This window comes from Phycodurus eques, chromosome 9 (assembly GCF_024500275.1).
Source record: "Phycodurus eques isolate BA_2022a chromosome 9, UOR_Pequ_1.1, whole genome shotgun sequence".
NCBI classification, from domain to species: Eukaryota; Metazoa; Chordata; class Actinopteri; order Syngnathiformes; family Syngnathidae; genus Phycodurus; species Phycodurus eques.
This window is the reverse complement of record NC_084533.1, coordinates 18,852,933-18,868,448: the sequence shown is the minus strand read 5'-3', so window position 1 is coordinate 18,868,448 and position 15,516 is coordinate 18,852,933. Positions and strand designations below refer to the sequence as shown.

At 38.9% G+C, this 15,516-nt stretch overlaps 1 protein-coding gene across 1 annotated transcript in view; it reads left to right on the top strand.

Annotated features, from left to right (window-relative positions):
* tenm1 (teneurin transmembrane protein 1) overlaps nt 1–15,516 on the top strand; it is a 228,295-nt gene that overhangs the window by 117,238 nt on the left and 95,541 nt on the right. Inside the window, 7 exon segments of the mRNA XM_061685196.1 lie at nt 2,108–2,209; nt 4,974–5,168; nt 11,730–11,930; nt 13,973–14,158; nt 14,245–14,274; nt 14,478–14,512; nt 14,514–14,625. Coding sequence (XP_061541180.1) covers nt 2,108–2,209; nt 4,974–5,168; nt 11,730–11,930; nt 13,973–14,158; nt 14,245–14,274; nt 14,478–14,512; nt 14,514–14,625 — 861 coding nt within the window.

Here is a 15,516-nt window from a genome sequence, read left to right as displayed (position 1 = left end):
ATATACTATTCCCACAAAGTTTGGAGATGGTCTGAAAGAGAAATGGACAGAAATGTATGCTCAGACAATCAATGACATCAATACCTATTGGTGGGGTATTCATAAAAACATGATCCATCCATCCATACATGCATTTATTTTCTATACCGCTTATCCTTTTGAGGGTCACAAAGAGCTGGCCGACATTGGTTGAAAGGCAGACTACACCCTGGATTAGCCGCTAGTCAATCATCACATATAGAAAAAGATAATTGCTCATACTCACATTCACAGAGCTGTCAAATGTTATGGAACTTTCGTATTTTCTAACCAAAATCACTGAAAGTTGACTCGTTACGGCCGTAACACTGATTGTTCCAGATATTGGAAAAACAAATCCAGCGTCTGACATTACTGGCGCATCCACATTGAACAGCCGCTTGGTGCGCGCTATTTCATTTTACCCCCCGGCTCCCAAGCCACGGAGGAGAAAGTTCTCTTTGCATCCAGTGTCAACGCATTGTAAGTCACTGATCATCACCTCCATGGTAGCGAATAAGCTACACTTCTTACCATGCTTCTTACAAAACTGTCACGAAGAGGAGGATGAGGAGCAAATAGGCAAAGACCATGTAAAGCCATGCTAATTGCTAAACTATCGTTACATGCAGTCACAAAACATTGGTGATACAGTACACTTGTCACATAGCTCTGGCTGGAACCGTGTTTTTGTGGAGCGTAACCAACTTTGAACAACAAAAAAACAGGCCAATTAATACGTGTTTAAAGATATAAATATTAAATAATACACGTCCACACAGGATGCCAGGTCTGAACCGGAAATTAATTAGTAAGACACTGCACACGTCACTACAGAACGTGGACAGATTAAAAGTATATTATTATTATTAGAAAATCATTGTAATACAAGTTAACCTTTATTAGTCCCACAATGGGGAAATTCGCATCGTTTCAGCATCAATTGTGGATATAGGAAACATAAATATGTAATATATATAGCATGCAAAAGAAAATGTACAAGAAGTAGATTGCACAAAATATAAATCAAATCTATTGTCCACACATAAACTTTCCAATTCAATCTATCTATTATTTGTTTGTTTTCAAACGAGATGGCTGAGAAAATCATTTGTGATTTGATTTATCCGATTGAATAGACTCGCTTTTTTTTTTTTTTTTTTTTTTTACCAGCTTTGTAAAAGAATTGGCAAAGGTGAATTAATCCATAGATACAGATATTTTTTATGATGACACTTCAAAATCTCATATACTGGTACTTTGATTCAGCCTGCAACTGCGTCCGCCATTACAAGGTTGATGTAATAAAAACATTAAAATGACAAATATTGAAGCCATAATTTTTTAACGATTATAATTATGACTGTTCCACGGTAATGTTCTTGACAACATTTTTAAAATATGCAAAATAGAATTTGGACAAATTGTTGTGGGAGTGAATTTTTATAGGTTGGTATCTCTACGGTCACTAAATGGGAACTGAACCTATGCTGGCTGCATGGAAGGTAGGCGAGTGACCCATTGCATGCTCAATGACCTCAAGACACTATGCTTAACAAATGCAGACATGACAAGTGTCACAAAGATTAACTTCATAACGGCAAAGTCAACGAGGTAGAATTAATTTGATGATGCATTGCCATTGACTGACCTCTGCATGCGTGTTCCAGCAGCAACATTACACTATCATCCATTCTCCACGAAGTGGGTCATTCAAAGCATCACATTTTGTGTTCTTCAATCTCATTCCAAATTGTGTTCTTGTAAACAGTTTGGTGATGAAGGGCTGATGTATGTAAATGTGCATGCAACGTGTTTCCAACCTGTAATGCAGCATAATGTGCTTAGTGCAACACCGAGTAAGTGAGTGCTTGGCCAGTCTCCAGAGAGTGATAGCAGCTGGATCAGGCTAATCTAATACAGCTTCTGAGTCTGGGGAGCCATCCATTGCTTATCACATTTTTCATTCAATAACAGAAAGCTATGCCAGTTGATGGAGTTACATGTGGATTATTTTCTTTTCTTCTGCCTATTAATTTCTTAAATAAATGAATACATTAATGATTTCTGTGTTTGTGTTATTGCATAGACACAATGGATGGCTGCTCCAAAGGCTGTAACGGAAATGGAGAGTGTGTTGCTGGACGCTGCCACTGCTTTGCTGGATTCATGGGTCCTAACTGTGCCAAAGGTAATTATAAATAAATAAATAAAATAAAATAAAATCTGAAAATGTTGTGTTAAATGAGACTATCATTCACATCTTTGACACCAAATGGTCTGCCAATGTTGGACTCAAAAGGACAAAGGGCATGGATATTTTCTGTGTAAATCCATCCATCAATTTTCAGAACTCCTTATCCTCACGAGGGTCATGGTTGTGCTGGCGCCTATCTCAACTGATTTAAGACGAGAGGCAGGGTACACCCTAAACTGGTCGCCAGCCAATCGCAGGGCACATTATAGACAAACAGCCATTTACACTCACATTCACACTTACGGACAATTTAGAGTCTTCAATTACCCTCCCATGCATGTTTTTGAGATTTGGGAGGAAACCAGAATACCCTGAGAAAACCCCCTCAGGCACGGGGAACACATGCAAAAACCCCACACAGGCGAGGCCGGATTTGAAACCTGGTCCTCAGAATATCTTTGTAAATGTTATCTAAAATGAATAAGTCTTCCAGTGAATACAATTAAACTTGACTATCTAGAGGAAGTAAAAGTCATAACAAGGTTTCCGTAGGTGAACCTGCGGAAACAGTCACCGTCCATTCCCTCAAGCCGCTTTTGGGAAGCCAACATGACCATCCAGTGGCTGTGTCATATCACTGATGGCCAACAAAAAAACTCTCTGGGGCGAGAAGCAATGGTGGTCCATTGAGTTATATATTATGACTATTTATCCAATTGTTAAACTCTTGAAAAGTTTGCTTGGTCCGCTAGTTTGAAAGCAGGCAATCAACCACCAGGCTATCTGTCACCTGCATTAAAAAAATTTATCCAGAGAAATAATCAAACATTTTAATAAATGTAATATATTCTGATTGTTTTTTTTGTCTGTAACTGTAACAGAATACATTTATTTTATTTTTTATTTTTTTGTATCCTGATTACGTAAGGCTGTGCTCCCCAAGCTCGGCTCCAGTACCTACATTATGTAAATGAAAGTAACCAAAATGTTCAAACCTGCATGACGCTTTGTGCTATAGGTGCGATAATAAACAAAATCAACAACTAATAACGCAGGACAAGCCGTACTGAAAATGGATGGCTGGATCTGTTCAATCTTTTTTTTCAATGTTAACCATTTCCACATTAAATATTTAGGCTTATTTCCTTATAAAGCTTCAATGTGTATCAAACAAGAACTGCTCTAGAGACTGAACATTCCATCTGCAGAGGTTTTTTAAAACAGACATTTCATAGCTTATGTGACTTTTACCCTCTGTCTGTCCGTCTGTCAGCAGTTCTTTGAGGACTCTTCCACCACATTTTTCACATTAAAAGCAATATGGTGATTTAAATGCCAGCAACCCCTGACTTGCATTAGGTTCAAAATACAGTATCTACAAGAAATTGGCAAAGAGAAATGAAAGCCAAGCCACCAAGGTCTGTGTGATATTTTCTATAATGACAGCATGACAAACCATCTGCTGCACAACTTAATAGTCTCTTACTCCATCCATGCACCACTTCTACATCGACTGCGTATTAGAGGAAATTGCTATTTTAGTTATTTTTTTCTACCTCAGGATTGTTGAAATTTGTTAGATAGCATCTACAATCTTGCTGAATGAACATTCCCAGCTAGGAGTTGTCAGTTTAGTTGTGTCCAACAGTGCCAAGTAAAAAATATTCCAATAACCTAAAAACAAACCACCTCATGATATATAGTTAAATTAACCCAACAACCAAGTATTGTAACTGTATTAAATAAGTATATCATCCTAGGAATCATTTTTAGTTGGACTTTTACTCGGCTATCTCTATTTCTTTTTCTCGCTCCCTGTTGTGAAATGTAATCTTCTCTGGCTTTCCCTGCACTTGATTTCAATCTTCTTCTACTGCCATGCCCCCTTTCCCCCCCCGCCCCAATATTGTAAAACTGCCTCATTGTGTTGAAACAGGTGCCATGATCTCTTATCCTGTGATTTATTTACATGCATCATGTATTCATGCGTTCCTCTCATTTTTGCTCATTTGGTTGCATTGTATGTTTTGTTGTTTGAAAAGTTATGACAAGAGTTGTAAAAAGGGAAGTGTGTGTTTATTGCTGCGGAGTGCAGCGGGTTACATTTACAAAGTATCAAACAAGACAACATAGGCCCACATATATAATCCGCACAGGGTTTTCATTTCAAATTAGCCCAGAAAAGCGCATTAGTTATAAATCATCATTTAAATCCATTTGAAGTGTCTACCTGTCAGGTCTTGAGGTGATGTTGTGTGTATATGGAGGGTGGTGGGTAACTGTCAGCGCCTACGTGGTTGGTTGCTGCACAGCTCTCCATCTCTGTATCAAGTGAGCTCCTCATTCTATAAAACCCTAATGCTCTCTTTCCTAATCTTTCATTTTCACGATTGTTTTCACGGCCTGTTCAGAGCAAGTGAGGTGACGTTGGAGGGATTTTCTCCAATTCTTGGGTTGCCGTGGTAGCCGGGCTCAGGTGGTGCTTGAGTAAATTGAAACAGTGTGAGTGATAAGCTGGGATGTGTGTGTGTGTGTTTTTGTGCGTGCGTCTGTGTGAGTGTGTTTGTGTATGTGTGTAAGTATGAGTGTGTGTGAGGAAGAGAGGAAGACTGTTTGAGGATTTGCTGAATCTGTGCAGCGGTTGAGATAAGAGTATGTCGCCCCTGTCACACTGGGTAACTGCGGTTTCCCTGCTAATATACTGCAGTACTATGTGTGTCTTTTCACGTGGCTGTAATCTGTGTTTGTCCTATTACAGATTCGTGCCCTGTGTTGTGCAGCGGTAACGGCGTGTATGAAAAGGGAAGGTGTGTGTGCCTGACCGGTTGGAAGGGAGCAGAGTGTAATGTGGAGGAAGGTCAGTGTATTGACCCCACCTGCTCCAACCATGGCTCGTGCATGCGGGGCATCTGCATATGCAGCCCAGCCTACAAGGGAGTAAACTGTGAACTAGGTAAGACAGCAACACCAAAACATTTCCACTGAATGCACTTTTCAGCCTCATGACTTTGATGGCCTTCCCCCTTTTTTAGTGTTGGTTATTATAAAACTTAGCAAAAACATGTCACCGGTCCTACCAAATGATAACGCAACCAGGAATGACTGACTCTATAGAGTTGCAATCATCAGTTTAGATACTATGCAAGAATTTGGAATATGTTCCATTTTTCCCACCAAAAAAAAAAAAAACATGACCGATCTGGCAGAACACATAATTTTATCTTGAATGGGATTCAAATTAAACTATAAGGCATTTCAGAAACACACACTTAAAAAAAAAAACAGCAATATAGAAAATGATGAAGTGGTCCCCTTTCATGTTCTTAATACTGCATATTGCCCCTTTTAGCATCAATGATGGCTTGCAGTCTTTTCTGATAAGTTGTGGTTCACACCCATTATTTACTCAGGTGGTAAAGCTGCCCATTCTTCCTGGCAAAATGCTTCCAGGTTCTGTGAATTATTGGGTTGTCTCACATGTACATGTACGTACAACTGCACATTTGAGATCTCCCCTGAGTGTGTCAATGAAATTGTGGTCAGGAGACTGTGAAGGCCACTCCGAAACCTTCACTTTTTTTTCTGGTGTTGCTACTGAAGGGTTGACTTGGCCTTGTGTTTTGGATCATTGTCATGTTGGAAAGGCCAAGTGCCTCCCATGTACAGCTTCCAAGCTGATGAATGCTAACTGTCCTTCAATATTTTCTGATAACATACCACATTCATCTTGTCATCAATTTTGACGTCATGCCCTGTGCCACTGTAGCTCACACCCCCACAAAATATCCTCCATGTTTCACAGTAGGGATGGTGTTCTTTTCGTCATAAACATTGTAGACTCCTGTCCAAACAGAATTTATGATAGTTACCTTTTGGTCTCACATTCCAAATAACTTTGTTCCAGACGTTTTGAGGCTTGTCAAGGTGCTGTTTGGCATATTCTAAGCAGGCTGTTTTGTGGTGTTGGCTAAGTAACTGATTTTTTTCTGTCACCTTGACTGTGCAGCCCATTGTTGTTCAAGTACCTCCTTATTTTGCATCTCGAAGCAGCCATACAACTTTTTTGCAGAGAGGCCTGCATTTCAGCTAAAGTTGCTTTGGGGATTCTCTTTACATTCTTAACAATCTTCAACAACAATTGTTCTTCTTGGTCCACCTGACCTTGGCTTGGTATCAACAGAAGCAATACTTTTTCACTTCTTTATTAGAGTTTGAACACTACCGACTGGCATGTTTAAATCCTTAAGTATCTTTGTATTTCCTTTCCTGGATTTCTAAAGTTCAACTACCTTTTCTCACAGGTCTTTTTGACAGATATTTTGCTTCCCGCATTGCTCAGTATCCAACAAAGTTAGTGCAGCCCTGGATGAAATGTGCAGGGGGTCTCTCAAGAGCTTAGAACCTCAAAGACTATATATACACAGACACTTCTTATAGTCAAACGATTCACAGGTGGGCAAACTTATCCTGCATAGATATTTACACCTGTGTGTGTCAATGTGTGTATATCACTGGGGAACAATTTGAAAACAAATTTCTGTTGAGTTAGATTTTTATGCTGATTTTTTTCAAGCAAGTCAAGTTTTTTCTCCACAGCTTACCCTCCAAATAAGCAAAATTCCACTGATTAGCTGTAGTAAGACTTGCCAGCTGATTACGATTGGACTCATCTACAGCTACGTGGCAACTTGTTTGTGCAGTCACAATTGAGAGTGCAGCTCTCAATTGTGTGTGTGCAGCTCCCAATAGGTCAGTACTATCAATATCGGCAAACATAAAGCTAGCATAGTAGGAAGTAAGAGGATTTGTGCTGGCTTTTCTCTTAACCTTGTAACCATGGGCATACCGTTGTTCTATTTCGTTTTATGCAGTTTTTTTTTAGTTTTCAAAGCTTGTAACTATTCAAACTTAGTGTTTTATTTACATAGGTATATATTTCCTTTGTTCCACTTTGTTCTCACTTTTTTCAAAAACTTGACGTGATAGTGAAAAACTGAGATCTGTTTTGGATACCACACCCAAAAATTTGTTAAAAACAGCTGTCAGACCTTACTCAACTCCCCAGTGTATTATGAGGCCAAACATAAACTTTTGATCGGGGCCATTTCTGTGATTTCATTTGTTATTGTTATATAAAAAAATAAATGAGAACAAATTGCTTCACCTGACTACTATCCATAAATAAAAGAAAATAGTCCCGCATGATCAGTCATATTATTCCAAAAATTGACAATATTTCGCAAATTATGCCAGTGTATGTGAATTTATGAGCACAATTGTACATTAATATAGTTAATGTCCCTGTAAAGTCCCTCTGCCAAATTTGAACGATTAAAAAAAAAAAAAAAAAATGCCCTAACACAAACCCTAATCCATTCTCACTGCACTAAAACATGGGTTTCGCCGAATGTTCTGAGACCACACCCCACTCAACTATCAACTGTTAATAAAATTATTTTTTATGCCTACTCCATAGTGCTGTACTGTATTATGGTAGCCTAAATAACACAAACTATATAAGACTTGTAAATTTAAATGACACCAAGCTGTTTTGTAAATTGTGGCATCCAGGGAATCCTTTTGGGGTGGCATTTTTGGTATAACTATCAAGTTAACTACATGATGTAGTGGTAAAAATAGGCCGAATAATTATAACTAAGTACTGTAGCTCACAATTGCGCAGGATAACTGGTGATTCAAACAAAGGTGCTCAGTTCTTTTATAGTGGCGGAGGGGGCACTTATTCCGGACTCCAAAGTGCCTCACAGGGTGCTGTTTCAGCCATGCCCAAAAACTTGGGAAAACTGAAATTGTGACATTTTAATAATCATTTATGCCTCAGTCTTTCCATATGTTTACAACAATTATATTCAAATGTGTAATGTATAGAAGCAACTCTCTGAATTCACTTTTCAGCCTCTAAAGTCAAATCAGTTGATGGGTTTGTAAATTAATGATTTTGATTATGCTCCTTTTTTCACCATAGAAATTCGAAGTATAATGTTCTCTGCTATCTAATTTTTTAAGCAATCGTTTTTTGCGTACATTTCATGCATTCAATTTACATTACATTTTATTTCTGTTTTATCAAGCCAGTTTTTTCATCCTGTGAACTAGTGAAAAAAAACATTGCTACTAAATACTGTACAGGTATGTATCAAAATTGGCCTTTACTAATAATGGTATTAAGTATATGTTCAATACAGAGCGCACATTAATATCCTATCTTGAGCCAGTTGTATTCCTAAACACTGTAGAAAGATGTGCTGCTAACGACATACAGTACATGTTAATTCAAAGACATTACAAGAAGAAGAAGAACAAGAAGTTACCGTGTTCATCTGTCAACTGCCTTCATGCAGCAGTTGTAGCGGATCAACTCTGTTCAGATGACTTTGTCACCACGGATGAACCATTCTTTTGGGATTCTGAAGAAACTACAAAATGTTCAGGGACCAATTGCTTTTGCCCTCATTCCAGTTAAATTTTGGTTTCACACCTGACCAAACAAACAGTGCCATAGATACAAAAGTAACTACGGTTTGATGAGAACAGGGGCCACATCAGTCATTCCGATACCAACTAGGCTTTAACAAGAAAGAAAACAAAATAACAACAATAACAACAAAACCATATTTAACTGTTCTGTTGTGGTGAGCTAGTGGTTTGACTTTGGCTTTAGCCGATTCATCTGAAACTGCCAACATCTGTGTGGTTTGTTTTTGCCATACATGCTAAATGTGCTGCCCTTGTTGCTGAGACAGATTGTAGCAGCGCATCTTTTGACATCTTGGAGTATAATTGATCACGACTTACCTTTAAAATGCCCATAGATGTTTGCTTCTGGAGACCTACTGCTTGATTTCCTGGTATATTTTCAATGCAAATATTGGAAAGTTATCAAAAAGGACCAATTTAGCTCCATTTTTATTTATTAGCAGTATTTCACTCACTTGGCCGTAGACCAAACCTTCTTCCTGTTTACATCCTAGCTTCAGCAGAGCAGAACAGAGAGAGAGAACTCTCACGTGGTTTGTTATGACCCATTTTGGTTTTTCTCTGAGTTTTTTACCATGTGAAAAGAACATGAATGATAGATGTGAAACCAACATAACATTCCTATGAACAGCACTGCAAACTGTACAGTACTTTACAATTAAGAGACAAGATTAATTCAATCATAGTTTTAGTTTAGTTTTTATTTCCAAAAGAATAAAATGAGTTATTTAATAACATAATTTAATGAAAAAAACTCAACTGCTATTGTTAACATTACTAGGAAGCGTATGCAACATAACTAATGACCCAGAAAATTATTTGAACTGAAGCATCTATTGGTTTCCATGTGAGTTTAGATGAAATATATTTGTTGGAAGTCTATTACGGGAAGACAAATAAAATGGCTGGGTGGGTTTTCTCCGGGCACTCCGGTTTCCTGCCACACCCCAAAAACATGCATGAATTGAAGACTAAAAAAAATTGCCCGTAGGTGTGAATGTGAGCGCGAATGGTTGTTTGTTTATGTGTGCGCTGCGATTGGCTGGCAACCAGTTCAGGGTGTACCCCGCCTCCTGCCCGATGATAGCTGGGATAGGCGACAGCATGCCCGCACCCTAGTGAGGAGAAGCGGCTCAGAAAATGGATGGATGGATGGAATTTGGTCTATTTTGTGAATGCTTGAAAAAAAGTTATGATTGAGTCTGCTCCTAATACCAAAGACAATTACGGTAACTTTTAGCAGCCAACACACATGCTCTTTATATTTGGTTTATGTTTGATTATTGTACTTGTTTTTGTTTGAGTTAGATAGATATTTGAACTTGTGAAGAGAGTAGGTCAGTGATCCATGAAGTTACAAATCTGTGGATGAGTTTTATGTAAAGTGGAAGATACATATATAAATCACATTTGTGTATAATCCTAATTTTCCCCACAGCATGGAGGTTAGGATAGAGGAAGATTGAGATCATGTTGTGTATGTGTTTTGGTTTTCTGTAAACTGCTGTCATCAACCCAATTTCCTACCCCAGCTGGCAGCCATTTACAGCTATTCCTGCTTCAAACAGTACTCCTGATGACTTGCTGTTTGTGATGCCAGAAGTTAAAAAATGGATATACACACAGTTTCTGTTCATAGTACAAAAATATACAATTCCAAATTAAGCAAACCTGTATTCCTTAAACCTCACTTTCACTGACTCCGTTGCCTCCAGTTGGCACGGGGCAATTATGCAGTAAATGTGTGTTCCGTTAATGCGACATAATGGTCACGTAGAGGCTGACACCATGTATTTTCCTTATGTAATTCTCTTGTGAATAGGCCGGGAGGCAAACTCCGTGAAGAAAGATTTCTGGTTTCTATATTGTAACCATAGGTACCACACACTACTATTATCTTTCAGGCCATGTCTACATTTAGAAAAGATTATGAACAGAAAGTAAGACACCACACTCATTTCCATCAACATTACTGTCATAACACCTACTTAAAATTGGTTAACAATCCCTAGAATGTTACAGAAATTGCCACAAACATTTGAAAAAAATAAAAAATAAAACCCACACACACACACATACTATGTGCTAACATTATGTGCCACAAGCAATAAAAAATTATTTCACCATCATACATTGTCCTGAACTTGGTCGACACTACACTTTACTGCCATTCTCTTGTTCAAACCAATGAACAAGATAATTTGTATGTGAAGTGCGAAGTGCATGTAAAAAAAAAATAAATAAATCTGGCAGCACATTGTTTTTTTGTGCTCAGTGCACCTCTCCTCCTCCATTTAACTCTCACTGTACATAGATTAATGAGACATTTTAATCATTCCACAATCACAAAGTCCCAATAATGATTCATAGCTGTAACACGCCATAGGGTAAGCAAGGTGGGGCTGATAACACAACTTAATATAGAAAATATTGTAATATAATACGAATTGTTCTTTTTGCGACAGTAATTCTCATTGTGTGTAAAATCATGCATCATTTTGCAGCTCTCCACTGTAGAACCACCAATTATAAAAATATCAAAGCCGCATTATTCATAGCCACAGTATATGCTTTACTTAATTGCAACTTCTCAGCAAATCGTTCCAAAACAGCGCTGTACTGAAAGTCTTCGCCTGCATAGACTAAATCACGTGTTTGACCTTGAACAAGAGAGCCGAGCTGAGCTGTGCTGAGGCGGGTTTTGCTGAGCTTTGGCTCGGTGCTCAGAGCTGTAATTACACAGACTAACACTGACCACCCGCACATGCAGATTTTAACCAGGCCATTTCACCCCTTATCAAAGCCAGGGTTTTAAGTGTCCTATGAAATGTAATGTTGTGGAACAGATACAGATACATTGTAGCGAGGGCGGTTAACTCCTGGATGGGATGCAAAGAACACTGCTTTCATACTCAGTGAACTGATGATTGTAATTAGACAGGCACCCTCGAACCCAAAACGACTTCCCTTCCCTTGCCCTTCTGACTTCTCTTTTTTGTCCTCTCTTTGTCTGCAGTGGACTGCGTAGACCCTCAGTGTGGCAGGCATGGCGTGTGTGTCCGTGGGGAATGTGTGTGCTCTCCAGGCTGGGCAGGAGTGATTTGTGATGACCCGTTGCCAGCCTGTCAGGAGCAGTGTTCTGGACATGGCACCTATCTCCCTGAGTCAGACACCTGCGCTTGCCAGCCCAACTGGACAGGACCGGACTGCTACATTGGTAAAACATGAATGGGATTTTCAGTCAACATAGAAACGTAATTGTACGTCACACATTTATCAGTGGTCAAGTAGCATGAGTTGTCTTGCCACATACAATTTCCCACAGATGTGGGATTTTCTACGCTTGAGAGGAATTGATAGCAGCCACTCTATGTTACTGCTGTCTGTTGTTTGTGTGCACATACAGTTGATATAAAAAGTTTAGACACCCCTGTTCAAATGTCAGGTTTTTGTCATAGTGTATGAAAAAAGTTAGACCAAAGTAAATCATTTTAAATATTTTTCCACCATTGTGACCTATAACCTGTACAACTTAATTAGAAAAAAAAATCTTTCCAGAAGGAAAGGAAAAATATAGAAATGAGATTGGTTGCACAAGTACGCACATGCTTTTTATGACCCAAAAAGTGTCAGGAAATCCAACTAGAACAGCTAAACTTTATTTGCGGTTTAGAAACTATTTATCTTGGCCCCATATTTTCACAAAAACCTGGCATTTGAACAGAGTATGTAGACCTTTTTTTATATGCACGATACGCTCACAGCCAAATCATTAGCTACACCAACACAATCCATTGTGGTCCAGTACAGTAGAAGAATTCAATCAGTTTTTACTTTGTCATAAACATGGTGCTTGATGACAATTGACAAATTAAGAAATTTATTACCTCATATGAAAATGATAATTACCTTTCTAAATGCAAAAACATTTATACTGGTGTATTGGACCTTAGATTGTGCATGTGTATCTAATATAGTGTCTTGTCAGTTTTCACACTTATGTGCAAGGCTACCTCTCATGACTCTGAGGCGGTGAAACCACCAACAACTTTGTAGTGCACACCTAAGGTACAATCACACAAATGACTTCAAGCTATTTTAGACGATGGAAGAACATGAAGATAAAAAAGGAAAGATATGTTTTTATACAAGGTTGTACAAGAATGTACACTGCAGGTTGCCAAATGAATACGTTTATGACTTCCACCCCCCCACCCCTCTTCAATATAGTTGTTGGAAGCTGGAATGCCTTAAACGTTGTGCCTTCACATAACTTTGCTCTTGAAAGAAATGACAGAAATAGCAGCATGTTCAATAATGTCCAAATTATAAAGTGCGGTACACACCTACCTCATCCTCATCACAGTGTCATTTGACAGATGGGAAAATGGCCATTATAAGACTTTTCACCACATAAAGTTAATGCTGGTGTTGGTACAGATGATTTATGGGCAACTGGCATTAGCACTTGGTCTCAAGAGTGTGGATCCCTTATTATTGTCATATACCGTAGGCCTTGATATTGACAGACCATTGCTGAATATCTATCTATGGGGCAAGCAAGAATTTTCTCTCTATCGTGTTCTTAAAAAACAAAACAAAAAAAAACTCAATTTCTACATTGTTGTTGCCGAAGCGAAGCATAGCTAAATGTAACACTAATGGAGAGCTGAAAATTATCCACCTATAATCTACTTTGCCCACACTCTCCCTGCAATGTATATTTAAATTGAAATAACTTTTCACTGCCTCTGGCTGGGTAAGTAGTCTTTGTAAGCCTCTAGCACTTTGGTCACTTTACTCATGGATGGTGTTTTTTTTCCTCTGCAGAGAGTGGAAAAGTAAAATAGAAAATAGACAAGCAAGCAGGGGTAGGATATAAAATGATTGCTGGAAAATGGGATACAGAAAATCAAACAGAGGAGAGGAAGAAAAGTATTAACATGACCACGAAAGAGCTGAGTTTCAGGCTCCGGTTTCAAAATGCATTGCAAGAGTCTTTTGTTTTGTTATGATTCTCTTTCACTCTTCCCCTTCACTTCACAGGGTAGAATATTGTGAAAAATAAGAATATTACTTCTTCCTTTAACTGATGCTTCTGCCTGATTTCTGAATTGTACTTTTTTAACTCCATCTTTCCATGCAACTCTCACTTATTCTTTCCATTCTTAATTTGTACCATCTGGTTGAGCCATTCTCTTCTCCACTCACACTAACATGCTTGTCTCGCCCACGTACCCCCACCCACCTCGCTGGCAGAACTGTGCCCAGTGCCGTGTGGCAGTCATGGTGTTTGCTCGGAAGGCCAGTGCCAGTGTGAGGAGGGTTGGCTCGGCGCGGCGTGCGACCAGAAAGCGTGCCATCCTCGCTGCGAAGAACACGGCCAGTGCCACGATGGGACTTGCATCTGCCAACCTGGCTGGGAGGGAGAGCACTGCAACATTGGTAAGCGCATGTGGGAGAGTTTAATTATTCGCTGTGAGAATTTGGATTGGAAAGCGGTGTCATTGTCACTTTTTTTCCCTCCGCAGTTACTCATGATCTGGACATCGTTGTGAAAGGTAGTTTTTAATTCTTTTGGGGATATTTTTAATCATGATAAGTATTAAAAATTTGGAACAAATTCCAATAATCCCTGTGTGTGTGTGTGTGTGTGTGTGTGTGTGTGCGTGTGTGCGTGTGAGAATGCGTGTGTGTGTGTGCGTGTGTGTGTGTGTGTGTGTGTGTGTGGGTGTGTGTGTGTGCATGTGTGTGTGATCTGCAGATGGCTGCCCAGGTTTGTGCAGCGGGCACGGCCGGCTGTACCCTGGAGCAGAGTGGCTGGCGCTGCGTCTGTCAGGCTGGATGGAGTGGGCCTGGATGCAGCGTTGTCATGGAAACTGACTGCAGTGATGGAACAGACAACGATGGAGGTGACATTCTATCACCATCTATCATTTTCTATCTCTCTTCTCTCTTTGTTACCTCTTTCATTTCTGTCTTCCTTACACTCCTATAGCCAAAAAATAATCAACTTCATTGTCCTTCCTTCTCTTCCTGTATGTGTTGTCCCAGTTCTGCTGTGAAGCTTGTGGAGTCCTCTTGGTCATCATTCAAGTGTGTGTGTATGGGGGGGGGGGGGGGGGGGGGGTTTGTGTGGCTGTTTGTGCATGTGTAAGTGTGCTAAATGTCTGATATGCATAACACCTGCTGGGATGAAAAAAAAACATACTCACATATTCCCCACCCCCTGCCCAGAGAGCCATTACAATTATAATTAACATTACTGCATAGCAATAAAGAAAGAAAAAACAAACTTTTTAAAATAAAAAAACTTCTTATTTTGTACTGTAAATCAATGTCAAGTTTTATTTTTTAATAATCAATGCTGTAAATGTAAAGATAAAAAGGGATTTCACACAAGAATTTCCGAATGAAAGTCATATGTAATATCTTTACTGAACAACTTCAGAATAAATTTGATGGTATTTTTATTTATTTTTATTTTTTTAAAGAACAGCTCAGCGTTTATGAAAAGTCTTGATACAGAGGGACCACGGCTTACAGGTCCAACATGGACGACATGCAATGAAGTAGTTATTTACAGCAATGGAAGAATACATCATCACAGCATATATATAATAGTATGGTATATATATTTATGGCATGGAATTTTTTTTTTTCATACACATTTTCTTAATTGATTCTTTGATTTAATTTCATATGATCAAATTTGTATGTTTTCTATAAATGGACAAGGTCTTTTTTTTACATTGCAGGCGAACATTAAAACATTACAAGGTGCTGCATCGCAAGAAATTCAT